General features: G+C 41.3%; 1 protein-coding gene across 4 annotated transcripts in view; it reads right to left on the reverse strand.

Annotated features, from left to right (window-relative positions):
* The window catches only part of RELN (reelin), a 480,031-nt gene that overhangs the window by 197,474 nt on the left and 255,993 nt on the right, over nt 1-26,564 (reverse strand). For all 4 annotated transcript variants that reach the window (XM_050925235.1, XM_050925228.1, XM_050925256.1 and 1 more), the window contains exons 9-10: nt 23,713-23,809; nt 8,632-8,872 (exon numbers count right to left, since the gene is read on the reverse strand). In XM_050925235.1, the coding sequence (XP_050781192.1) occupies nt 8,632-8,872; nt 23,713-23,809 (338 nt within the window). The remainder of the gene's footprint in view (nt 1-8,631; nt 8,873-23,712; nt 23,810-26,564) is intronic.

A 26,564-nucleotide genomic window follows, 5' to 3' on the forward strand; every position in this document is an offset into this window, starting at 1 on the left:
TTGATATCATTTTTAAAAAACTGCAAAGGAAATATACAATGTTGTTCATTTGAAACAAATAAATAAATAGAGCATAATCAGTTCATAATGGTAAAAATATATTAAAAAGACCAATGCCAGAATGTTGGTGGTGAAAAAGATCACATGATGAAAAAAATGTGTCTGTCACACTTCTTAATTGAGGGCTCAATGAAAATTTGGAATTCTGATCTGGATTTGCTATTGTGGAATAGTTTAGCCAGTCTTTTTGCCAGTGTCTTGTGAGTTTGTATGCACGACTTCTCCACTTGCTGACACCCAGCAATGCACGTTCAGGAAAAAGATGTGGAAAAATCCCAGATCTAGGATTGTGGAAATCACTAAAGCACTATGAGTGGGGGGAAGGACGTGAGTTTAGCCAGTCAGTTGATGAAACTGCCACATGTGGCACAGTAACTGGCATATCTTTGTCATACATGGCAGATGCCTGCTCAATTAAGGAAGAAATTGTGATTTACAGATGTACTTCCAAGGTATTTTTCTGAGTGCAAACTTTGATCCCCGCCCCCCTTGAACTGGCACATTTTTAAAAAACGTAGATTGGAGTGAATGAAGTCAATCTTCATTGTACACACCATGCCTGGGCACACATGGCAGAAATATTCGGAAAAGCATGCAATGTATGTACAAAGCTGTTTCATAATTAACAACATCGGGGACATGCACACCGGGAGAGTATCCCACAACAGGGTGCTCACACTATCCTTATGGAGATAATACCCTGAAAAACATTTTAAAAACAACCCATAGTGGTCAGCACATCTCTTACAGCATTAGCCTGAATGAATATGTGAAATGCCCACAGTACATATAAAAGCTTTTTATTTTTGTAAATGTTCTTTCTTTTTTTTTTCTTTTTCTTTCTCTTTGGGGTTTCTTTCCCTTTCTCCTATGAAATTAGTCAGCCTTATGGTGTAATTTTTCAAGTAGTTTTGGAGAGGAATAGAACGCTTATTCCACACTTTTTATATGCACAACATAGACTGAATTAGTTATGCAATAAAGTGTTTCTGACAAATAATAATGTCCAGGAAATCTGACTGATGTTTGGAAGCGTCAAATAATTTGATGGGGGAAGGCCATTGATGGACTGGAGTGGACTTCAAGCAAGATTTTAATGTCAAACCACACAAAATGCTAATGGGGTGGGGGGGCGTAAAAATGATATGTACAGATATTTGTATGGCCATAGCAGTTTGGACATCAGACAAGGGTCTTGAGGATCTGAAATGGAAAATATGGGAGTGTTGCAAAGACCTGATTTTTTGGGACTGATTAAGACTGATTTTGTGAACTGCAGATAGCCAGTATCAGTTTCACACATACAGAATGGGAAGAGACTGTCTAGGAAGGAGTATGGCAGAAAAAGATCTAGGGGTCACAGTAGACCACAAGCTTAATATGAGTCAACAGTGTGATACTGTTGCAAAAAAAGCAAACGTGATTCTGGGATGCATTAACAGGTGTGTTGTAAACAAGACACGAGAAGTCATTCTTTCGCTTTACTCTGCGCTGGTTAGGCCTCAGCTGGAGTATTGTGTCCAGTTCGGGCACCGCATTTCAAGAAAGATGTGGAGAAATTGGAGAGGGTTCAGAGAAGAGCAACAAGAATGATTAAAGGTCTAGAGAACATGACCTATGAAGGAAGGCTGAAAGAATTGGGTTTGTTTAGTTTGGAAAAGAGAAGACTGAGAGGGGACATGATAGCAGTTTTCAGGTATCTAAAAGGGTGTCATCAGGAGGAGGGAGAAAACTTGTTCACCTTAGCCTCCAATGATAGAACAAGAAGCAATGGGCTTAAACTGCAGCAAGGGAGATTTAGGTTGGACATTAGGAAAAAGTTCCTAACTGTCAGGGTAGTTAAACACTGGAATAGATTGCCTAGGGAAGTTGTGGAATCTCCATGTCTGGAGATATTTAAGAGTAGGTTAGATAAATGTCTATTAGGGATGGTCTAGACAGTATTTGGTCCTGCCATGAGGGCAGGGGACTGGACTCGATGACCTCTCGAGGTCCCTTCCAGTCCTAGAGTCTATGAGTCTATGAGTCTATGAGTATAGTGATGAAATTTGATGATACCGCATTGGCCACCCAAGATTACACCAAAATCAAGGTGGTCATTGTTGATGCCCTGAACATCTCGCCTGAAACCTACCAGCAGAGGTTCTGCAGTGAGAATTCTTGTTTGGGGTTAGGCCTCAAGCCACTGCCCAGAGTCTGGAGGAACATTGCTGGTGACGGGTCCAGCCAGAGAAATGCACAGGGGTTCAGGTGGAGGAGAAGATCATCATGGAGCTGTTCATGCAGATCCTCCCCACAAAGGTGTGTGAATGGGTATTGAGAGACAGTCCCAAAACTTTGGCAGAGACCATCGCTCTGGCAGAGAATTATCTCATGTTCCATGTGTCCGAAGTAGAGACACCAAAGATCAGTTCAGCACATCACCAGGGCCTATACACTATGGAGCCTCAAACCCAGCCGAAGGTGTCCTGGGGAACTTGGGCACCCAACCCAATAGAAAGAAGTACAAAGACCTTGCAAGAAGCCCAGAAGCCCACTCTCAACTGGTAAGGAGGGATCTGGGCTTGGCAGAGTGACCTCAACCAAAGGGACCAGTGTCCTTGGTTGAATTAAGGACTCAACTACATTCTACTGAGGGGGCCTGTTTTGCATCGGGGCAGCAAGTGTATATCCACCCTCAACTTAATGAAGGAGTATTGGCAGATCCTCTCGATTCCTGAAGCTAACGAGAAGACCACCTTCTTCACTCCATTTGGATTATATCAATTTAAGATGATGCTCTTTGGGCTCGATGGGGCTGTGGTTGATGGATAGAGTGTTGCAGCTGTCTGGATCACGTGCAGTGCCCTACATCAAAGATATTGCCATCTACAGTGAAGGGTGGGCTGACCATAAGGCACTTTACAGCAGTACTACTTCTTCTTTGTATGGCAATAGTGGAACAGTGAAAGCAACAGCATGACTACAGTTAGATCTTAAGGTCTCTTATCCAGTCCAGAGCAGAGGGGGTAGCCATGTGAATGGCTGCAACATCTCCAGAATGACCTCAGACAACAGTACTCCTAAGGACGCAGGATTGACAACCAACCCAACCAAGTGCCGACTGGCCACCCGGGAATTCACCTACCTGGGATATGCATTGGGAGGGTGACAGTTATGCCCTGTAGTGGACAAAGTCCATGCCCTAGTGGACTGCTCTATCCTTTCCATTGAGAAGCAAGTTCATTTGTTCCTGGCATTAGCAGGGTACTATTGGCGATTCATCCCAAACTTCACCACCTTTGCTGCTCTCTTAACAGACCTGATCAAAAATTCTGCACCCAAAAGGATCTATTGGATGACAAACTGTGATGAGGCATTCAGAACACTGAAAAGCCAGTTGAGCCAGAACCAGTGCTGTTCCATCTAGACTTCACAAAGCTGTTTGTCTTACAAACCAATGCATCCAATGTCAGGCTCAGAACTCAGAGGAGAAGAACATCCCAGCCTTGTCCTCAGTAGAAAGTTGCTCCCACAAGAGGTTGCATACTCGGGATTGAGGAGGCAGCCCCTGGTAGTGAAATTCCAATGTCCTATGATATTACTTATCGGGGCAGCTCTTCTGACTAATAACTGACAATGCACCAATCCAATGGCTGAACTTCATGAACAATCAAAACCCATGCATCATGTAATGGTACCTCTTGCTGCAGCTGTATAACTTCCAGGTGTCTGACTGTGCAGGTGTGGAAGATAAAAATGTGGATTTCTTTTCACGGGACAGAGGAGACCCAGAGCAGCTCTATGGCACCACAGCTCAGGGTCTGAGGGAGAGGGGGTGTGATGTGGTATACAAACCCCACACAGAGGCCAGGTAGCCCTGCTCTTACAAGCCTGCTGAGCATGCTAGATTTGGAGGAGTGGGTTAAAAGTACTCCGAATCCCAGACAAGGGTGGTGGGAAGACTGCAGGAGAGAAGAATCCTTCTCCGAGAAGGTCAGACAGAAGCTGGAGCCTGAGAGGGGGCCACATAGCAGGTAAGGCCCTCTGCAGCATCTTCCCCAACCACTACCCACTTTAAAAAGCAGCAGGTGTTGCAGCACCCTGCTCAGTTTGTGAAGCTATTGACTGATTGGACTACAGGAGCCATGCCACAAACAGATGGGGCATATAGGTAGGAAGTAGCCCAGGGTGGCAGATCTAGGCTTTCTATGGGGAGGAACCTTCCAATGTTACTTTCCATAGAGCTCTGGGCTGGGATCTTGTGGAGAGGAAGGGCACTGGGATTCCCTACCATGCTCCACTAGCCACTACACCACCTAAACTTTCAAGCTTTTAATCGCATGGGAACAAATGTCACCTGGTGATTAGATTGAGAAACTCTTTTAATTTATCACCTAAAATGTAAAGTTAGTGAACTAATCCACTCTCTCCTCTGGCATATGCAATGTTGGTTTTGAAAGGGATTTTTGACAAGAAGCATTATGTGAAAAACAAGAACAGAAAATGTGGAAATGGCAGACGTGCTAAGTGACCTTTTTGTTTTAGTTTTCACCAAACTGGTTAGTATTGATGGGACAGCTAACAGTGAACGTCAGTGAAAATGAGGAGGGATCAGAGGCTAAAATAGGGAAAGAACAAGTTAAAAATTACTTAGACAAGTTATCAGATGTTTAGGAACATGAGCTTTCGTGGGTGAATACCCACTTCGTCGGATTCACCCACGAAAGCTCACGTTCCTAAACGTCTGTTAGTCTATAAGGTGCCACAGGACTCTTTGCTGCTTTTACAGATCCAGACTAACACGGCTACCCCTCTGATACTTAGACAAGTTAGATGTCTTTAAGTCACTAAGGCCTGATGAAATACATCCTAGAATGCTCAAGGAGCTGACTAAGGAGATATCTGAGCCATTAGCAATTATCTTTGAAAAGTCATGGAAGACAGGAGAGATTCCAGATGACTGTAAAAGGGTAAATATAGTGCCAATCTATAAAAAGGGGAATAAGGACAACCCAGGGAATTACACACCAGTCAGTTTAACTTCAGTACCCAGAAAGATAATGGAGCAAATAATTAGGCAATCAATTTGCAGACACCTTTGCAGAAGATAATAAGGTGACAAGTAACGGTCAGCATGGATGTGTCAAGAATAGATTGTGTCAAATAAAGCTATTAGGGTAGCAAGCCTTGTGGATAGGGGAGAAGCGGTAGATGTGGTATATCGTGACTTTAGTAAGGCTTTTGATACTATCTCTCATGAACTCCTCTTAAACAAAGTAGGGAAATACAACCTGGATGGAGCTATTGTAAGGTGGGTACATAACTAGTTGGAAAACCATTCCCAGAGGGTAGTTATCATTGGTTCACAGTCAAGCTGGAAGGGCATAATGAGTGGGGTTCCACAGGGATCAATTCTGCATCCATTCTGTTCAATATCATCATCAATGATTTAGATAATGGCACAGAGAATACACTCATAAAATTTGCAGACCACGCTGGGAGAAGCTGCAAGTGCTTTGGAGGATAGGATTAAAATTCCAAGTGATCTGGACAAACTGGAGAAATGATCTGAAATAAATAGGATGAAATTCAATAAGGACAGAAATACTCCACTTAGGAAGGAATAATCAGTTGCACACATACAAAATTGGAAATGACTGCCTCGGAAAGAGTACTGCGGAAAGGGATCTGGAGGTCATAGTAAATCACAAGCTAAATATGAGTAAACAGTGTAACACTATTGAAAAAAAAGCAAACATCATTCTGGGATGTATTAGCTGGAGTGTTGTAAGCAAGACACGAGAAGTGCTGATTAGGCCTCAACTGGAGTAGTGGGTCCAGTTTTGGACACTACATTTCAGGAAAGATGTGGACAAATTGGAGAAAGTTCAGAGAAGCAACAAAAATTATTAAAGGTGATTGAAAAAATTGGATTAGTTTAGTCTGGAGAAGAGAAGGCTGAGAGGGGACATGATAATAGTTTTGAAGCACATAAAATGTTGTTACAAGGAGGAGGGAGAAAAAAATGTTCTCTTTAACTTCTGAGGACAGGATAAGAAGCAATGGGCTTAAACTGCAGCAAGGGTGGTTCAGGTTGGACATTAGGAAAAACTTCCTAACTGTCAGAGTGGTTAAGCACTAGAATAAATTGCCCAGGGAGGTTGTGGAATCTCCATTATTGAAGCTTTTTAAGAGCAGGTTAGACAAACACCTGTCAGGGATGGTCTAGATAATACTTAGTCTTGCCATGAGTGCAGGTGGCTGGACTAGATGACCTCTCGAGGTCCCTTCCAGTCCTATGATTCTATGATATATAACTTTTCATTTGCTAAAGTACCCAGTTTTTGCATGAAGTTTAACCATTGTTGTGTGCTGGTGATACACAAGTGTAATTAAAAAAACCCCAACAACATATAGCACTGCTTGCTAAACATGTATGTGCTGGTGATGTGTCTTAAACAGAAATCTTGTTGCCTGACTCTGATACCCATACTCTTGAGCAGTTGTTTTCAGTGAGACTTCTTATGGAGTGAGGTACTATTCAACATCAATGAGGGCATTACAATATGGCCACTGGACTTAAAAAAACACTAGTCCCCGTCAGCAGATACGAGCAGTGTCTGACGCACATCAGTCCTTCCTTTACTTCAATATCTTCTTAAATGGTGAACTGGGGTTATATATTCTTAAACATCACTGATGAGATTGAAAGCACAAAAAAGATAAAAACCACTATAGGAAATGACTTGACTAAATATACTAAACAAGGAGCACAGGATTACATTCCAAAATCCCATATGCAGAATTTTTTAATTTAATGTAAATTACTTTACTGAAGCAAAAAAGATGATTGCACTTTATCATGTACTATGAGTAGATTGCAACGTATAGTAGAAACAGCATTTATTTCTACAAAGGCTTATCAAAGGCCATACAAGTCTTATTATGGGGGGAAAGAATGAAGCCATAAACACTACCTCACTGCCCTGAATTCCACATCTGTTTCCTGTGCACTTGCCAAAACACTACCAATATCATTAGTGAACTTTGACGACACCACTGCTTTTTTTGTGAATGAGCAATAAGATGTTAACAGCAAGTCATTTGCTATTCAAGCTTTCGTATATTTTGCAGCATGAAGGGGAAGATTCTATCAGCTTTCCACACAAAGAGATCTCACTGAAGTCAATGGGAGTTCTGTGCAGGGAGGGGTTGTAGAATCAGGCCAATGGAGAGCATGCTCATGTATCTACCAAACAGCCTGCAGCCTTTCTATCAGGTGCTCTGATCTTGCCAGATCTCATACACTAAGCAGGCTCAGGATGGGAATGGAAGATTTCAGAAGTCCTATTTGGTGCTACCGGAAGTATTGATGATGATTCAGTAGTAGCACTCCTGGTGTACACCACAAATATTTCTATAAATATAATGAGATATTTCAGGATTTTTGTACCAGTGCCCTCTCCTGGATGGCATCAGACCTGCTGTAATTATGTCACCCTCTAGGACAGGGGTCGGTAACCTTTCAGAAGTGCTGTGCCGAATCTTCATTTATTCACTCTAATTTAAGGTTTCACATGCCAGTAATACTTTTTAACATTTTTAGAACATCTCTTTCTATAAGTCTATAATATATAACTAAACTATTGTTGTATGTAAAGTAAATAAGGCTTTAAAAATGTTTAAGAAGCTTCATTTAAAATTAAATTAAAATGCAGAGCCCCCCGGACTGGTGGCCAGCACCCAGGCAGTGTGAGTGACAGTGAAAATCAGCTCATGTGCCGCCTTCAGCACCCGTGCCATAGGTTGCCTGCCCCTGCTCTAGGAGGTTGCCTCAAAGAGAATAAAACTTGACAGCTAATGGAGATTCTCATTTAATTTCAGTGGCAGAAGTTGGTATTTTTAGAACAGAAGATACAGACATCTGTTCTTCGTGCCATATGTTTATGGAATAGCTTGCACCCACTACATCTGTATGTATACCGCAATGGATACATTATGCTCACCTAAGTCACATTTAGGAAAATTCGGGGGCAGGGGGGCTGTAAATTTGTGTAAATTGAGTATTTTTGTTACAAGTTCACCGACTTCAAGAAATATTGTTTACAATGATTCTATGAGAGATATCACATTCATCTTCACCATCATCATTTCTGTCATAATGATATAAAACTGAAGGGAATTGCATGGGTAGGTGATGGAGCAGGTATAATTGGCAGCAATACTACACTTCGGCTGACAAATACAATGACTGGAAAACACTTAGTGGAGAGACTTGTATTCGTTTCAACAGTTCTGTACTTTTGCTAAAAGGAAATAGTTTTATGTTTTCTGCTGCATGATCTTTGACATGACAACTGTTACAAACCCCTGTTTAATTTTGGTAAATTGCAGAAAAGTTTGAGTTAGATGTGATGGACAAGAGGTCAAATGCTACTTCAAAGAGGATTAAAGAAAAAAAGAGCCAAATTCTGCAAGGGGTGGTGGTAGCTCAAAATACACTTCTTCAATCAGAATTTGGCTGAAAGTTATTTTTCTATTACTACATGCATTAATTTTTTTTTAAGTACAAAACAAAATTAAGCAAACCTTAACTGTGGCCCCAGGGAAGAAAAGCCAGTTGCCAGTGTCCACAGGATCAAGATTATCTTCTAAGACAATTTGTCTGTGAGCAGCATTTATGATCAGAATGTTGTCCAATGCCCAGCAGGCTTCATACACTTCACCAGCATGTACATACTCCTGTTTCCACTGAAACTGAACATTCTCTCCTTTGGCATCTTCAGGAAGGTACAGGATGTGGATGACGGTGCTGACATTGGAAGGGGCTCTGTAGAACATCAAGATACAGAATCAGATCGATATCAAGCCAGTGAAGGTTTGCCTGATCAAAGTGATTTGCCAGATGGGATATAGTTACACTCATGTCCTAACATGTCCATAGATTTTCTGTGCACATTAGAAAATATTTTTAACGAACAAGGAGTTCAAGCATAAATCAAGATAATCCTGTCCAAAATACATGAGAAAATGAAGAGAAATAATCATTCATTAAAATCTAATGGTACTTTACTGGAATGACATAATGTTCTAGGAAAACCAAATTGATTTTACTATGAATTATTTACAATGGACACCATTAAAGTCAGAATTTGCCAACAGATTTTACATGGTGGGATCTGACATTTTACAGTTTCAGTCTCTGCTTGAATAGAAAATAATTGTGGTAACCATATGGTATCCCTTACAAATTTTGACATTTTAACAGCAACCACCGAATATCTGATTATAAAAGAACATGTTGCTTTATAAGCCACAGTGTAAGGCACAGGCCCTGCACCAGAATTTGCAATTAGCTCAGACAAACAAACAGAGCAATAGGTGTAAGCGGGCCTCGAGCCCATAGAAAGAGGGACTCATGGAAGAAATGGGTTTTGAAAGACAGATGAGGGATACCTGATGAGCTAGAAAAGAGAGGCTGTTTCAAGTGCAGGAAGAAGCTAAAAGAAGGTACAAAACTATTTTTTCTATAAATGTTTATTACATTTTTAAAACATATACACAGAAAAACAAACTATACATAAATTTGTCATAATACATAAAGTTCTCCTAATATATTAACCATTTACAACCTAGACTTAGCTATATTTGAAACATTTAATTACATATTGTGATGGTGCCTCCCATAAGGCTTTACGGGAATATGCTTATGAATGTATATATGACATAACTGGAATATGTTTAAAGCTACATATGCCATGTAATCCATCCCTGTAAAGGTTATGATCTACTGAATCTATTAATCCTATTTGTATGCATGTATCATTTTTGTATTCAAAGTTATGAATATTGGTTGTGTACTTGCTTGATTTTTAAGTAGCCATTGTAAAGCATTTGGTCAGCTTCTTGAGAAAGGAATGTGCAAATTAAGTACCCAATCAAGAAGCACTTAATGGACAATGGATCTTAGAAGACTCCAATCCGCACAAGAAGTCTACCTGCCCACTTCCCAGACACCCAGTAGTACACAAGAAGTCTACCTGAGGACATTCAAGGCAGCAAGTAAGCAATGGCTGCTGCCTGTAAAAACTGAGTCATGCATGGACATGTGACTTGCTGTAGCAGAGTGGATCTCTGCTCCTGCCCTGAAGGGGTTAAAAGCAACCCTGGATAAGGGCTGGGGCTGGAGAAAGCAGCCTTTAGGCTAGGCTGATTGGGGAAGTAGCTGCAGCTAGGGGCCACACCCCAAACTGAGCGACAGGGCCTAATAAGAAGGCCAGGGAAGCCAAGGGCAGACCGTCTTCCTCTGCCTGTAGAGGGAGAAGGGCGTGGCTGCTGAGAACCAGAGCAGGTACCTAGGGTAAAGCAGGGCTGGGGAAAGGCAGTGGAGCTGGAGAGCTCCTGCCTGGAAAGCCCCAGGCTGTGGCCTAGAATTAGGCCAGGAGGTACTGGGGTTGTAGGGTGCAACCCAGGGTAGGCCAAGGCAGCAGGTCCAAACCCCTTTGCTGATGATGAGTGGCTGATACTGCAGTCTGCCCCAGGGTGTGGGGCTAGACAATGACTAGCAGTAGCCTACACTGAGGCAAAGTAGGGATAGAGGGTGGGGGGTTCCCAGGGAGGAGAAACCCCTAAGAAAGAGGAAGGGGTTGCTGCCAGGGGGCAGAACCCCATGTAAAAGGGGCACTGAGGTCCAGGGATGGACATGGGACCTGTAGCAGGAAACAAGGTGGATCACAGGCCTGCAGAGGGCACTCCAGGCTGGAACCTGAGCTAATTCCTGAAGTAACCAGCAGGAGGTGCCATGGGGTGAGTGATGCTGCTTTACACTTGCCCATGTGACTCCAAAACTCCATCTTGGAGCTGGACTTTGCGTAGGAGAGAGGAAGGGGTCTCCACCCACAAGAGAATCTATTTAAGCCAGGGCCACCCAGAGGATTTAGGGGGCCTGGGGTCTTTGGTGGCAGGAGACCCCACTTTGGTGGTAATTTGGCAGTGGGGTCCTTCTGCTCCAGGACCTGCTGCTGAAGTGCCCCAAAGACCTGTGGATTACTGCCAAAGACCTAGCTCTTTGGCAGCGGGTCTCGCTTCGGCGGTAATTCGGCGGCAGCAGAAGGACCCCCCACCGCTGAAGACCCAGAGCAGAAGAAGCTCCAGGGGCCTAGGCCCCATGAGTTTTCTGGGGCCCCTAGAGTGAGTGAAGGACCTGGCTCCAGGGGCCCCAAAAAACTCTCATGGGGGGCCCCTGTGGGGCCCAGGGCAAATTGCCCTACTTCCCCCCCCACACCGCCCCCCCGGGTGGTCCTGATTTAAGCCTGTGGGAGACCCCTGCATTTTGTCTTCAGCTGGCTAAAGAGAGCCTCTCCACTCCCAAGGATACCTGAAAGAAACTAGCACAAAGGACAGTAATGACACGGGCTGTGACTGATTGCTGGACCCAGACTAGAAGGAGACTAGTCTGTAAAAGGAAGCTTACTGGAATTCCTCTAAGGGTCAGGTTTTTATCTGTACTCAGTTTTCTTACTGTATTAGCCTCAGACTTGTGTGTTCTATTTTATTTTACTTGGTAATTCACTTTGTTCTGTCTGTTACTACTTGGAACCACTTAAATCTTACTTTCTGTATTTAATAAAACCACTTTACTAATACTTTGGGGTGGCAGGGGGGAACAACTGTGCATACCTCTCTATCAGTGTTATAGAAGACAAACAATTTATGAGTTTACCCTGTATAAGCTTTATACAGGGTAAAATGGATTCATCTGGGATGTGAACCCCATTGGGAGTTGGGCATCTGAATGCTAAAGACAGGAACACTTCTAAGTTGCTTTCAGTTAAGTCTGCAGCTTTGGGGCATGTGGTTCAGACCCCGGGTCTGTGTTGGAGCAGACAGGCGCGTGTGGCTCAACAAGACAGGGTGCTTGAGTCCCAATCTGGCAGAGAAAGTAGGGGCAGAAGTAGTCTTGGCACATCAGTTGGCAGCCCCAAGGGGGTTTCTGTGATCTAACCCATCACACATATAATATGAATTGTTAAAATATAAATCAATTATTTGTATTACACAATTTACAAACAAAATTGCTTTATAAAAATCCAACTAGTTATATTATTAAAATAAGATAAAGAACAGAAGCAAAATTCAAAGGAGGGTATAAGATGAGGGAGGGAAGGAAGTAGCGAGGATGGGGCAGCAAGGGCGGGAGGGAACCCATGTATTTAATAAGATCATTCAGACACTTCCAGGGAGACAGCCCATATTGCTGAGAATTTTTTTTTTCTGTTACAGTATACAACTCTTTCCATGGTGGCCAAGCTTATGATGCCTATACTCAGTCTTCAATTGTTGGATTTCTAATTTTGTAGTACTAGTCTTTTTTTTTTTTAGCAATTATTAATGCTCTTCTAAGGCAAAGTGTTTCAGATGTATTCAGCTTCCAGTTAGAACATACATAAGAACGGCCGTACTGGGTCAGACCAAGGGTTCATCTAGCCCAGTATCCTGTCTACTGACAGTGGCCAATGCCAGGTGCCCCAGAGGGAGTGAACCTAACAAGTAATGTTCAAGTGATCTCTCTCCTGCCATCCATCTCCACCCTCTGACAAACAGAAGCTAGGGACACCATTCTTTATCCAACCTGGCTAATGGCCATTAATGGACTTAACCTCCATGAATTTATCCAGTTTTCATTTAAATGCTGTTATAGTCCTAGCCTTCACAACCTCCTCAGGCAAGGAGTTCCACAAGTTGACTGTGCGCTGTGTGAAGAACTTCCTTTTATTTGTTTTAAACCTGCTGGCCATTAATTTAATTTGGTGGCTCCTAGTTCTTGTATTATGGGAACAAGTAAATAACTTTCCTTTATTTACTTTCTCCACATCACTCATGATTTTATATACCTCTATCATATCCCCCTTTAGTCTCCTCTTTTCCAAGCTAAAGAGTGCCAGCCTCTTTAATCTCTCCTCATATGGGACCTGTTCCAAACCCCTAATCATTTTAGTTGCCCTTCTCTCAACCTTTTCTAATGCCAGTATATCTTTTCTGAGATGAAGAGACCATTGATTTATATAAGGGCAATAAGATACACTCTGTCTTATTCTCTATCCCCTTTTTAATGACTCCTAACATCCTGTTGGCTTTTTTGACTGCCACTGCACACTGCGTGGATGTCTTTAGAGAACTATCCACAATGAATCCAAGATCTTTTTTCTGATTCGTTGTAGCTAAATTAGCCCCCATCATATTGTATGTATAGTTAGGGTTGTTTTTCCCAATGTGCATTACTTTACATTTATCCACATTAAATTTCATTTGCCATTTTGTTGCCCAATCACTTAGTTTTGTGAGATCTTTTTGAAGTTCTTCAGTCTGCTTTGGTCTTAACTATCTTGAGCAGTTTACTATCATCTGCAAACTTTGCCACCTCACTGTTTACCCCTTTCTCCAGATCATTTATGAATAAATTGAATAGGATTGGTCCTAGGACTGACCCTTGGGGGACACCACTTGTTACCTCTCTCCAGTCTGAGAATTTACCATTTATTCCTACCCTTTGTTCTCTGTCTTTAACCAGTTCTCAATACATGAAAGGACCTTCCCTGTTATCCCATGACAGCTTAATTTACATAAGAGCCTTTGGTGAGGGACCTTGTCAAAGGCTTTCTGGAAATCTAAGTACACTATATCCACTGGATCTCCCTTGTCCACATGTTTGTTGACTCCTTCAAAGAACTCTAATAGATTAGTAAGACACGATTTCCCTTTACAGAAACCATGTTGACTTTTGCCCAACAATTTACGTTCTTCTATGTGTCTGACAATTTTATTCTTTACTATTGTTTCACCTAAGTTGCCCAGTACTGATGTTAGACTTACTGGTCTGTAATTGCCAGGATCACCACTAGAGCCCTTTTTAAATATTAACATTACATTAGCTAATTTCCAGTCATTGGGTACAGGAGCCGATTTAAGGGACAGGTTACAAACCATAGTTAATAGTTCTGCAACTTCACATCTGAGTTCTTTCAGAACTCTTGGGTGAATGCCATCTGGTCCTGGTGACTTGTTACTGTTAAATTAATCAATTAATTCCAAAATCTCCCCTAGTGACACTTCAATCTGTGACAATTCCTCAGATTTGTCATCTACAAAAGCTGGCTCAGGTTTTTAAACATCCATTATGTTTAAAAATATGTTTAGTTTGTAACACAATTGCATTTGATTGGAAAACATTAACTCTGCAATTATGTTCTTTCCAAAACATACAGGTATAAGAGCATTCCCAGACCATACAGGTTAAGTTAGCACCTGCTGAATCACAGTGCCAACATTTATTTAACTTAGCAGCTGTTTTGAAGATTTGGGGATGGATTCAATGCATCCTTCATATGATATTCTGTTGGGTTAATCTTAAATGGAGGTCCAAGGAACGGTTTGGTGCACAGGCTAAAATTTGTTTCCATTGGTTAGCAGAGAATAATTGTCCTAGTTCCTGTTCCCATTTTTGGGGAATCTGTCTTTAATTTATATTTGGCTAGATTTGCATATAATGTCATAGGTTTTGGCAATCTGAGTAATATTTGAAGAAATGAAAGCAATTCAGGTGGGTCAAGCGAGTGCAGGCATTGGGCCAAACAGATGGGAGATGGCATGTTTAGGCTGGATATATTGCTGCTGCTTCTTATTTTCTAGATAGAACCTTTCTTTTAATATTTGTAAAAGAGAGGACGTTATTTTCAATGAATTGACTGATGGTCAAAATCCCTTTCCTGATCCAATCTGGCCAGATGAATGTGTTGCCTGCCATATAGAATTTCAAATTACCCTAGATAGAAGCCTCACTAGAGGTAGGATTGAAACATCATAACTTTATCCATGAAATTAAGGATTTCTCCAGCCCAATTTTTATCCAGGGTAAGAAACAGATATCTGCAATTCACTCTGTCAAAAGTTCTTGCTGCATCAATTGAAATCATTGTATGGAAATTGCCAGAGTTTTGATGGAATGCCATAACATTAATCAGTTGATGGGTGTTATCTGAACCATGCCTTTTCAAAATAAATTCCACCTGGTAGGGGTGAACCATATTACTTTTTCAAGTTTTTTGGCCAATATTTTTGAGTATTTTTATATCAGTATTGATTAAAGCGATGGCGCTATAGCTGTTACACTTTTGTGCATCCTTACCCAGTTTTAGTATAGAAATTAGGGTTTCCCTGAGAGTAGGAGGTAACTTACCTTTCTTTAAGGCATCTTCACAAATGAAAACAGTTTAGGGGCCAGAATTTCTTTTAAAGTTTGATACAATTCTATTGGTAGGCCATTAGGGCTGGGGGGTTCTTCCTGGACTCATTGCCTCCAAGATATTGATTTCCTCTGATTGCAAGGGAGAGTCCAGCTTGGTCTCCTGCTTTTCTGAGATTTGTGAGAGGTTAAGAATGTTAACAAAATTATTCAGTTCTTCAGGTGGTGAATCATTACTGTAAATAGCTTGGTAAAATTTCAAAAATTGATCATTGATCTCCTTTTGACTACTAATAAACTGCCCTTGTTCTGATTTGGGTGATGTTTTTTGGGATCTTTGACCTCCCACTATGAATCTGTTTGTAAGAATTTTCTCTGTTCTCTCCCTCGACTCCCTGTACCTTTGTTTGAATCTAAAAAGGGCAAATTCTGCTTGTGCCTTCGCGGTGACTGGCAGAGTGCCCCCCCCCGCGGCTTGCCACCCCAAGCATGTGCTTGGCATGCTGGGGCCTGGAGCTACCCCTGAGTAGGAAATGACCCTACACCTAACAAAGACTTTGAGTGTATCCAATAGGGTGAATTGGGATATCCCTAGTGTATCATTTCTTTAAAAGAAAATCTGAATTTCTTCTGTGGCATAGTTCTGAAAATGTTTATATTTCAACAGAGAGGAGTTCAATCTTGACTTTTTACAGATCTAGTTTGTCTCAGGGTGAGGGGGAATTGTAGTATCACTGGTGCATGTGTAACCCCCACAGTTCCTGGGTGTGGTGCTCTGTCCCCCTCTAGTGGCACTGAGACCACTTAGAGATTAATGAGGCTGCTACAGCCTTAACTGAGAGCTATGTGGCTTTTAGCTCATGCAGTAGAAACTCATGCATTTAGCTCCAGAGGTGCCAGGTTCAATCCTGCTTGTTGATAACCAGGATGTGTCAGTGTTACACACGGTCAGAGATCATGATAGACAATTTCATTATTAAGCACTGAGTCCACCAGATCTGTAAGAAACTATTCATCAATAGGAATGCAGGGAGAAAAATGTAAGATTCCTCATTGTAGGGGTCTGCAACCACCACAGAACCATAGATTATTAGGGTTGGAAGGGACCTCAGGAGATCATCTAGTCCAACCCCCTGCTCAAAGCAGGACCAATCCCTAACTAAATCCCCAAATGGCCCCCTCAAGGATTGAACTCTTAACCAGGGCCGGCGCTTCCATTTAGGTGACCTAGGCAATCGTCTAGGGCGCCAGGATTATTGGGGGACGGCATTTTGCCAGGGGGGCAGCAGGCGGTGGACCTGTCGCAGGTGTGCCTGCAGCGGGTCCGCTGGAGCCGCAGGACCAGGGGACTCTCCGCAGGAACGCCTGCAGCGGGTCCACTGGAGCCGCGGGAGCAGCGCATGGGGCGACGAAATGGCCGTGCGCCTAGGGCACCAAAAACACTGGTGCCGGTCCTGCTCTTAACCCTTGGTTTAGCAGGCCAATGCTCAAACCACTGAGCTATCCCCCCACCCCCTTTAATAATGTTTCTTGCATGTGATTGTGCACATGGGGCTTGGCCTGACTTATCTAAAAAGCAACACCTCATTAAATCTCCTGCTATGATTGATTATAGTGGGATATTAATTTGGAAAACTTTTTAAAAAAACTTGGATCATCTTTGAATCTATATACATTTAGTTAGGATATACATAAAGTCAAAGATCTTAGCATTCTCCAGCAAAAAGCTACCTTCCTCATCTTTATTTACATCTAGAATTTGTGAAATCGAGTCTCTTGTGAAACACTATTGTTACGTCTTTTGTGGGTAGGAGGAGAAATTGTTAAACACACCTTTTCCCATCCACTCTTTCCTAAATTTCTCTGCCTCCAAGTCATTAACATGAGTTTTCTGTAGGAAAAGAACATCTGCTCTCAGCATTTTTAGCTGAGTGATAATACTTTTTCTTTTTATTTGTTGACTCACCCCTTCGATGTTCCAGGAAACAAAATTTATAATATTAGCCATAAGGAGTGATGAGAATCTCTTTATCAGGCACCTGACTAGTGTAATTACTTGCGCCATTGTTAGTTCCAGGTTTAGGAAAGGTATATCTGGGACACCCTCACCGCATGGAGTTATGAAGGGGAGTCAAAAGGGTACAGAGGAGGGCAGACCAGGAAAGGTAGAAGATAGGTATAACATGAGAAACAGAATTGTTCAAGGATTACTTAAAATATACATAACTGTTACCCAAACTGAAATAGGATCGAATGTTTAGGAAACTTGCAAGGGAATGGCCTCATCACTTTCTTCCCCTCAAATAACAAACTGAGAGATACCTAGAGTCCCATTAAGTTTTATAAAGAGGAAATAGTCTCATGCCAAGGGCAGCCACGGTTTCTGCACTATTCACAACAAAAAAGGAGGAAGATGGCTAGCATCTCAACTTAAGAGCAAGTCTACGGTGGAGATATGAGAAAGATGTACAAATTGTTTAAATAACCTTATTCCAATATAACTGAATTATTTGCAAATAAGGGTTCACTAGCAGAACAATTCTGCCCTACCAGTGCCTTGTCCATGCTGGATTATAGGGTGAGTTATTAACCCCATAGTTAATAACATATTTTTCAACTAATTGAACAAAAATAAAAACTAAAGAACCTGAACTATTATTGAAAAAAACAACTAACAGTCTCATACTAACACATTCTCAGGAATTTTGGTGACTCATAACCAGAAGAATTATTTGTGGATAGGATTTTAGAAGATCAGATTTCTTTGCAGTTTGAATTGAAAAGAGTTGTTAATGCATTCTGTCTTCTGTGGGGGGCTTTTACTGTAGTGAGATCAGATACCTTCCAGCTTCTTCTGTTGTCATAAAATTAAGCATCTTGCCTTCCTTTTTCACTTTGAAAGTAGCAGGAAAGTAAACAAAGTAGTCCAAGCCCAATCCTTTGATAGGGCTCTTGATGTACTGAATTTATCCCTCCTGTCCATGTCCTTGGTGTAAAAAATCTGCAAAAATCATCAGCCTGTGTCTGTTCCATGTTCGGTTTTTAAGTTCACTGGGTTTTTTAAGAATGAGTTTCTTAATATTGTATTTTAAAAACCTTACAATTATGGCCAAGGCTTTGCCTTTGGAGAGGCTTTTGGGGCAAGGGAGCAGTGGGCTCTCTCAATATCTAAGTTCTGATCAGGAGGGAGAGACTGACAGAATGGTGCATAAAAATTGCACATACCTCCCTTTTTCCAACCCCTTTGGGAGACCTACAATTTTCAGATTGTTTCTTCTTGATCTTCCCTCAAGATCATTAACCTTCTCCTGCAGTGCTTTAATAGTCATTTCCTCTTGCTCTGAGGTTATATTTATAGTAATCACTGTGTTCTGTGGTGAGAAGATTCTGTTCTCGGCTTCCTCTAGTCCTGATGCTAATCCTTGCAAATTAGCTTCATGTGTGCTAGTAATATTTTTATCTCAGTTTTATCTTCAAATATTTTTCTCAAGATCCCAATCTCAAGTGACAACATGGTTGTAGCCAGTCCATAATTTCATCTAGTCTCAGAGGAATAGCCTTTCCCTGGTCAGAGGACTGACAGCTTCTGTTTCTTAGGATTTTGTAAGTCTGGAGACGGAGAAGCATCCATAATATTACATTAAAAGAACAGAGTTGTAGAAAAATATCTCATGAATATAAAATGGAGGGAAAAAGCTGATGGTTACAGATTTTAGAAGGTGGGGAAGGGAGATGTAAAGTTATGCAGCCACTATCCCTCTAACAGCTCCTGGAAGTCAACAGCACAAAGCCATTCTATTCTAGTCTTACACTGTATATGAGCACCTGGGTGTGAACAGGAAACAAAGGAACAGATCAAAATCTTTGTTTTGTTTCCTGTTCCTAAGTTACACCAGTGCAGATTGTGAAGATCTGGGGAATTTGTTGGCACATCTCATGAATTGTGAGATATTAGGGGCTTTTTATATGCATCTGTGTCACACTGCAGACTCCATTTGGATGTGGGGTTCTTTACCGTCTTTGTTACCTCTTTACCTTCATGCTGGACTGAATTTCCAACAGGGTAGTAGTATAGGACTGACAATAGGGGGTCACTATATCTGAATTGTCTTCCACTGAGCCCTTTCTAGAGGGATAGCTCAGTGGTTTGAGCATTGGCCTGCTAAACCCAGGGTTGTGAGCTCAATCCTTGAAGAGGCTATTTGGCGATTGATCCTGCTTTGAGCAGGGAGCTGGACTAGATAATCTCTTGAGGTCCCTTCCAACCCTAATAATCTATGATTTTAACAATGAAATCACTAGGTAGGACTCTGTTGTAGGACTCTCTGGTCACTTGTGGAGGCTGACCAGGGAGTCATTTGACTGAGGGACTGAAATTTTATAAGAGGCAGAAATTGCTCCATTTGTGCTCTTTTTGGACAATTTTCACCAGCTTGAGATGTGGGAAGCTTCTACAGCAGCTAGATGAGGCAAAGGGGATGGGGAGGACCCTGCCTATGTGAACACTGATGGTCCTTCAAAGGCTTCCAAGGGAACGATGTGCTAGTGTGAGGGGCAATGCTTGTAAGATTTATTTTTGTATGGATTAGTGCATTTTTGTGTGACTAACAGTGTGTTAAGTTCTATACCTATCACATGCTTCCTGAGAGAGTTAAACTATAACCTGGAAGGCTCATGTCTTGAGTGGGATTCTGGGAGAAAGTGTCTATGCTACTGGGATATATTGGTGACTAGCACTGGACCTGGGGGCCTAGAGGTGAGCTAAGAGGCTCACGTCTGTGAAAGGGGACCAGATAAGGAACTTCCCATAACATCTGCAAAGATACCTGATTATCCACCTTCAAATCCCTCCTCAGAACTCGACTTTGCCATGATGCCTACAAAAAACCTTGACAATGGTTAGGCTGGTGGTATACTGTGAATACTGCCTACCATGGTGAATTCTTCTGTCTGTATCCATCTGTTATCTTACCTTGTGCTTGGCTTATAAACTCCTTGGGGCTGGGATTGTCTCTTCTGTGTTTGTACTTTACCTCGTATATTTGGTCCATGACGAGTATACCTAGTATGCCAGGTCCATGACTAGGTCTCCTAGGTATTATGGTAATAGTTTTTGTTATGTTTTTGAAAAATCCAGTCAATGGCTAGCTCGTGGACAGAGAAATGAGTTTCCAATTTTTCTAAGATCCCTCGACAAACTAGGGATTGTTAGCAAAGGAACCTTTGTTCTCTGGTAACTCAGAAGCATTGATGGAGCACAACTGTAAGGGGAAAATTTGGGCACCTTCCCCCTCCAGTGACATACTTAGAGAGGAGAGGAAGCAGAGTCATGTGTGCCTTGCTCAGTTCCTGCCCCACTTTCCTACAAATTCCCCCCATCCCTCAATAATTCCTCCTCATAGGTGTTCCACCAGGTCAAATGGGGGGGCTCAGGGATTCCCCTTCCCTTCACTACTCTTTGTTCAAGGGAAGGAACTTAAGTCCTCTCCCTCCCCATGCTGCCTCCAGCATCATGCTTTCCCTTGATGCTGCTGCTTCTATGGCAAAAGAGAAGGTCTGAGGAGAGTGTGAAGAGGAAAAGAGGTGGGCAGTGAGAGGTGTAGGGGGGCTTCAGCTCATCTCCCAACATCCATACCCTCTCTTTCCCGTCTATAAAACATGGTTCCACTGATTCCATGTCAATCCCTGCACACTGTTCCTAAATCCTCTGCCCACCTCCTCAACCTGTGAGTCTTCCGCCAAAGTCTGCCTTTCTGGGGGAAGGAGAGGTAGCATGGGAGGAGCAGGCTGTACTGGATAGGTAGAGGGGGAGAGAGAGGAGGTAAGGTGATGATGCTGGGATAGTGAAGAGACTGACATACAACCAGTGTTTTCTGTGGCTAGTTTAATCATTGCCAAGGATCCAGAGGCAGCAGCAGGGGAGAGCTGGGGCTGTAGAATATAAGGATGGTGAGAAATAATTGTTTAAAATACAAGAAAATTGGCTGTCCCAAAACTTTGTTAATGCAGAGTTTAGTTTGGCTGGTGGTGCCTCGTGGTCTTTCAGAATGTCTAGTTCAGCTACACTCAAACCTCTGAAAACCAGGAAGTGAAGAACTGAGAACAGAAACGTAAACCTCTGAAAATCAGCAAACGTGCCAGTAACACACATACTAGCACTCTACCTTTACAGATGCTACAGAACACTTTGGGAATCGAATGCATGAGCACCATAGGACTAAGTCTAAGCACTTCTCTTTGCTATGGCAAAACTCAAGCTTAGATCAGGCACAGTGCACAGGAGCCGCCTACACTCAAACACTCTGCCTACTCCACACATGCCACCCCAGACTTGCAAAATATTACCACTATGTCATCCTTCCCTGAGGATTCCTTCTGAGAAATTGCCTTCACTTTGCTCCTCACTAAGCCCTGGAGACCATTGCCATGTAGTCAGCTAGACTGCTGACAATGCCCAAGGCAAGCAGACACTCTTATGCACCTGTACTGAGACAACCTACAGAATTCAGTGCTGAAATGAGGCATACTTGATCCCTCAAGGTACACATGCTTCTCCTCAACCACAATGACAGGTCTGCTAACCCACCCCAACTGATCCCTCCACCTTTAGCACAGGTACACCTACCACAGTGAAGGCAGCATGCCGATAAATGCTGCAGTTCAAATCTGGAACACAATACAAACATTCACACCATCTCATAATCCTCTTCACATCTGCTTAGTATGGCACCACCCTTACTGAACTATTCCCAATAGCTATTGACAGCACCAGGGGGCACAGTTCAGGTAGCATTGTCAAAGTGGGGTATATTTTAACTTTGTATTTCCTGGTTTTCAGAGCTTTGAGTGTAGCTGAATTTGACATTCTGAAGGGGTCTGGGGTCTGGAAATCATACCTGCATTAGCAATGTTTTGGGCAGTTAATCTGGAGTAACATGAGTGACCTCAATGAATAATTCACACCTGTGTCAGATGGTAATCAGACCTACTGGTCTCATTGGAGTTACTCTGTTGCCAATGAGATAAGAATCTTGCCCATCAGGCACGGGAGAGTGTGGAGCTGATGTCAGATATCTTAGGAACAGATTCTGGCACACTTACCACTGCCGAATACCACCTTACTCTGAGTAATCACAAGGGTTTGAAACTCTGCCCAAGTGGACTACTTGTGTAGTAAAGGTATTACTCAAGATAGGTAAGGGTGGCAGATTCTGGCCCTAGGGAAGACACAATAGACAAGCTGCAAAATCTTGTATCTTGTTTCCCCAGCAGTACTATTGAAATGAACAAGGCAAGACTTAATGTATACAGTACATTTCCCAATACTACTTTATAAAGTGCTTGCTCTGCCCCTTGCAAAAATTCAAAGCTTATATTGATTCTCAATTTAGAGGTATGGAGATTACAGTAAAATATTTTAAAATCCTCATTCAAAACCTTTTATACTTTAATGTAAACCTATTTATTTAAAAACATGGCATAATTTACCATAATTTTGATATTCTAACAATGTTAGAAGCCGTCTTCATATCAAACCATAAAATATTTTTATTGAACATTTTATTCTAGTGAAGTATTAACCTGCCATGCTGAAAATTATTGTTCCTGCTGAGATTAAAGTGGTACTAAAATGCAAACCAGTGCTAGTTTTGGTTTGTAATAAAACAGCCATGAAAAGACCATTTTTCATTCTTTGGTGGAGCACTGGTAAAAGTGTCAGTGCATATAATAGAGAACCTATTTCATTTTTGCTTTAATCAATTTATACTTCATTTTAAATTTTTCATTATCTTCACTAACTTTTGAATGAATGCATTAATATAGATGAAAACACTGAAAAAGTGGAACGTATTGGCTTTTTAACATTAAAGAAGAAATCTCTATGGGAATTTCTACTGCATTCTCCTCAATGTAGTATTTAGACACCTTACAAATATTAATGTACAGTATTAAGCCTCACAACACACCTGTGCATGAAGGAAGTGTTACTCATGTTCTAGGGCCTGATCCAAAGCAAACTGATTTTGGTTACCCATTCAGCCAGCTTTGGATCAGACTCTTCCTGAGGAACAGAAGTTAAATGATTAAATGGAATAGAAGCCAGATATCCTGATTCCCAGGCCTGTAACACAAGCTAGTCCATTCTCCCTCTGGAAGATACTCATTCTTTTAGAAGTCCTTGGGTGAAATCCTGCCCCATTGTAGTTAATGGAGTTCTGTCCTTGCTTTCAGTGGGGCCAGGATTTCACCCCTTGTTTTTAAGGCATCTAAAATAGGGAGAACGGACACATTAACCACCCATATAGATAGATAAAAACATTTAAGTAAAAATTTAAAGAAAACAAAATGGTGAGTAATGAAAATGGAGAAAATGTCTGCTGGCTCAAAATGCATAAAAATGTTAGGGTTTTTTTTTAAATATTACAAACCTAATTTTCTCCAGCTGAATCCAATCTGCAGAGTTATTCCTGGTATAGGACACAATGATGCTGGGATCTGTGTAACTAAAGCGACATGAACCTGAACCTGTGAAGAGCAATACAATTAAATGTGTTATAACACAACGGAGCAATACATTATCCTTCAATAACAGCAGCTTCTGATTAAGCCCTTGTCACCATTATCACTTTTCCATATTTTAAATTCTTTGATGAAGAAAATTCCTGTGATCTGTTGCTGAAAATAATGCATGCTTTGAGTCAGAAATAACGCAGAAATGATAAAGCACAACACTGCAGTGTAATCTGCGGTAAATTTCCCATGGGAACCCAAAATAAATTACTGAACAGACCCCTTGCAAAAAAAATGCACGTGTTATGTTGAAACAAAACCTAAATATTAGAGATTAATTCATGCATCACTTTTTAAGAGGGAACATTAAAAGGCTGCTTTAGACCCAAAGAATGATACATGAAACAAAATATACTAAATGTTAGAAAAATATATGCAAAATTCCTTGAGTTCTAAAAGAGGGAAATGTACTATAGCAACTATAAAGAATAAAAATGCTGCAAAATGTCAAGAAAAATTAAAAATCAATCATAAAAGCAACTTTGTAGTATTGTTATATTAAAGAGATTTTTAAGTCTATACAATGAAAATGAGAAATCATAGTGTTAGCTCACTAAGGCTTACAAATAACAAACTTTTGTCACTGATCTGGGAATCAGTATTTTACTTTAAAAATGTGAATGAAGTCCTATGACTCTCCTGCAAGGTAGGTTAACTTATTTATGATTTCTCAATGGGCATCTCTAGGAGATGACACAAAAATAAATATAACAATTAATTTATTACAGGACAATGAAAATAACAAAAACCAAACCCAAAATTCAACCAACATAATGCAATAAACATCCAGCCAGGTAATCAAATTGAACAAAAACATGTCACCTTCTCCAGAACACAATTATGATGTACAACTTAACTAACTACAATCACCCTCCCTCCCCCCCAAAAAAAAACCCCCAGAAAAGCAAAACAAAAAACCAGATGAATCTTGCTGTGTGCCCTGGAGGGCAAAGTTGTGGCTATTTTGTACCAACAATGAAGAGTAAGTTACAAAAGAGGAGGACCACCTCCTACCAAAAAAGCTTCAGACATCAGCTCCCTCCATTTTAAAGAAAAGGGACTCCCTGTTGAGTGCTTCCTCTGATCACAGCTGCCATAGAATCACATGAAGACAGACATGGTAGGAAGATTCCAGACTATTTAGGGCTTTGTAGGTAAGCATGTAGGTGATAATGTACAGATCAGTAAATTGCTGCACAGAGAATGCCAATGTTTTCAGACATGGCTGCCTAACACTAAGACACCTGAAACTACACTTAGGCACCTAAATAAACAGCCTGATTTTAGAAGGTACCAAGCACTCTCATTCAAATAAACAGTAACTCAGGCCACAAATTTACCTTCCCTGCAATTCAGTGGTAGAATGGGAACACAGAATCCAAAGTATCTTGATTTTTCAAATCTGGACTCTATCTTAAGACCTAGACCACACCCCATTCCAGAAGGGAAATCAGAGGGTGAAGTCCTAGCTCCACAGCAGTCAATGGGAATTTTGCCATCAACTTCCGGGGGAGCGTGGGGGGCGGGGCGAGGGGCAGGCAAGATTTCTCCCAGACTCTTCTGAGTCTTTGAAATTATCCAGTGTATTTCTTTCTCATACTAATATTCTTTAATTGTTAAATCATTACTATGAAAACCATAATAAAGTTTTAAACCACTACAACTATGCTGAACATGTTCAGCCAGCTTGGTATGGGTACTACTGCAACAAGGCTGAAAATAATTAGGGTTGCAGAGCCAAGTTGCCACCTTATACTCCAAAATGGCTAGAAAGCAACTGTCTGTTTATTTTGACTGACATGGCAAATTTTCCCTACTGTTCTAAAAACAAACGATGTAAAAAAATGCTTAATTTGTACCCATCTGCTGGGATAGTCTGCTTTACTGAATGGGCATCTGTTGTTGGCTCTTACATTTTGTATCACTTAGGGGTTCAAAACGTTAATCATACTCATTTATTTTATTTCAGAGGAATTCAGTTCAAAACCAATGAACTTCAACTAGTTTATAATCACCAAAGCTGGCAAGAGGCTGACAGGCCAAACTACAGTGTTACTGAGTTTGATGTGTAGAAAAAAGGAGAAGGAAGAAGTGCATACATGATACAGATACCCAGTAAAATAGACCTAAGGAAAAGATCTTTGTGTTATTCCAACTATTGTTAAAGTCTGCTTTATGTGCTGGACTCTTCAAAAACCAAAACAAATCAAACTACGCCACTGGAAAAAATGCAAGTGGAAAAGATTGTTTCATAAATATAAAGCAAAGCGGGAAGGGTCACTGCAGGAAATGTAGATTGTCTAACAATTCTGCAAAAATGAAAAATGTTACCTGAGAAACCTGCATATCTCATGTAACTGTCTAATGATATTAAAAATAACAAATTACTTAATTCCTGAAAGAAATGGAAGCACTGGGAAGGGTCTGTGCAAGGCAGATAAGGTGCTTCACTTCTGTTATTGTATAAGAGCCATGGAGGAGGGGTGATAAGGGAAAGAGAGAGGGTTTTTCAGTTCTAATAAACGGGACAGGACAAATTAAGATTGGGGAAAGTCAACAAGACCAGCATATGCAGCAAAGATGTTTTGATGACCAATAATTATGCTTTCATTAATGTTCAACTTCTCTTTATATACATTCTTTTTTTCAAACCCCAAATAAGAAAATCAGATTCTTTATAACCTAAGGGCCCAGTTCTGCAAACCCTTAC

The sequence above is a fragment of the Gopherus flavomarginatus genome, chromosome 1 (genome assembly GCF_025201925.1).
Source record: "Gopherus flavomarginatus isolate rGopFla2 chromosome 1, rGopFla2.mat.asm, whole genome shotgun sequence".
In the NCBI taxonomy this organism is placed as follows: Eukaryota; Metazoa; Chordata; order Testudines; family Testudinidae; genus Gopherus; species Gopherus flavomarginatus.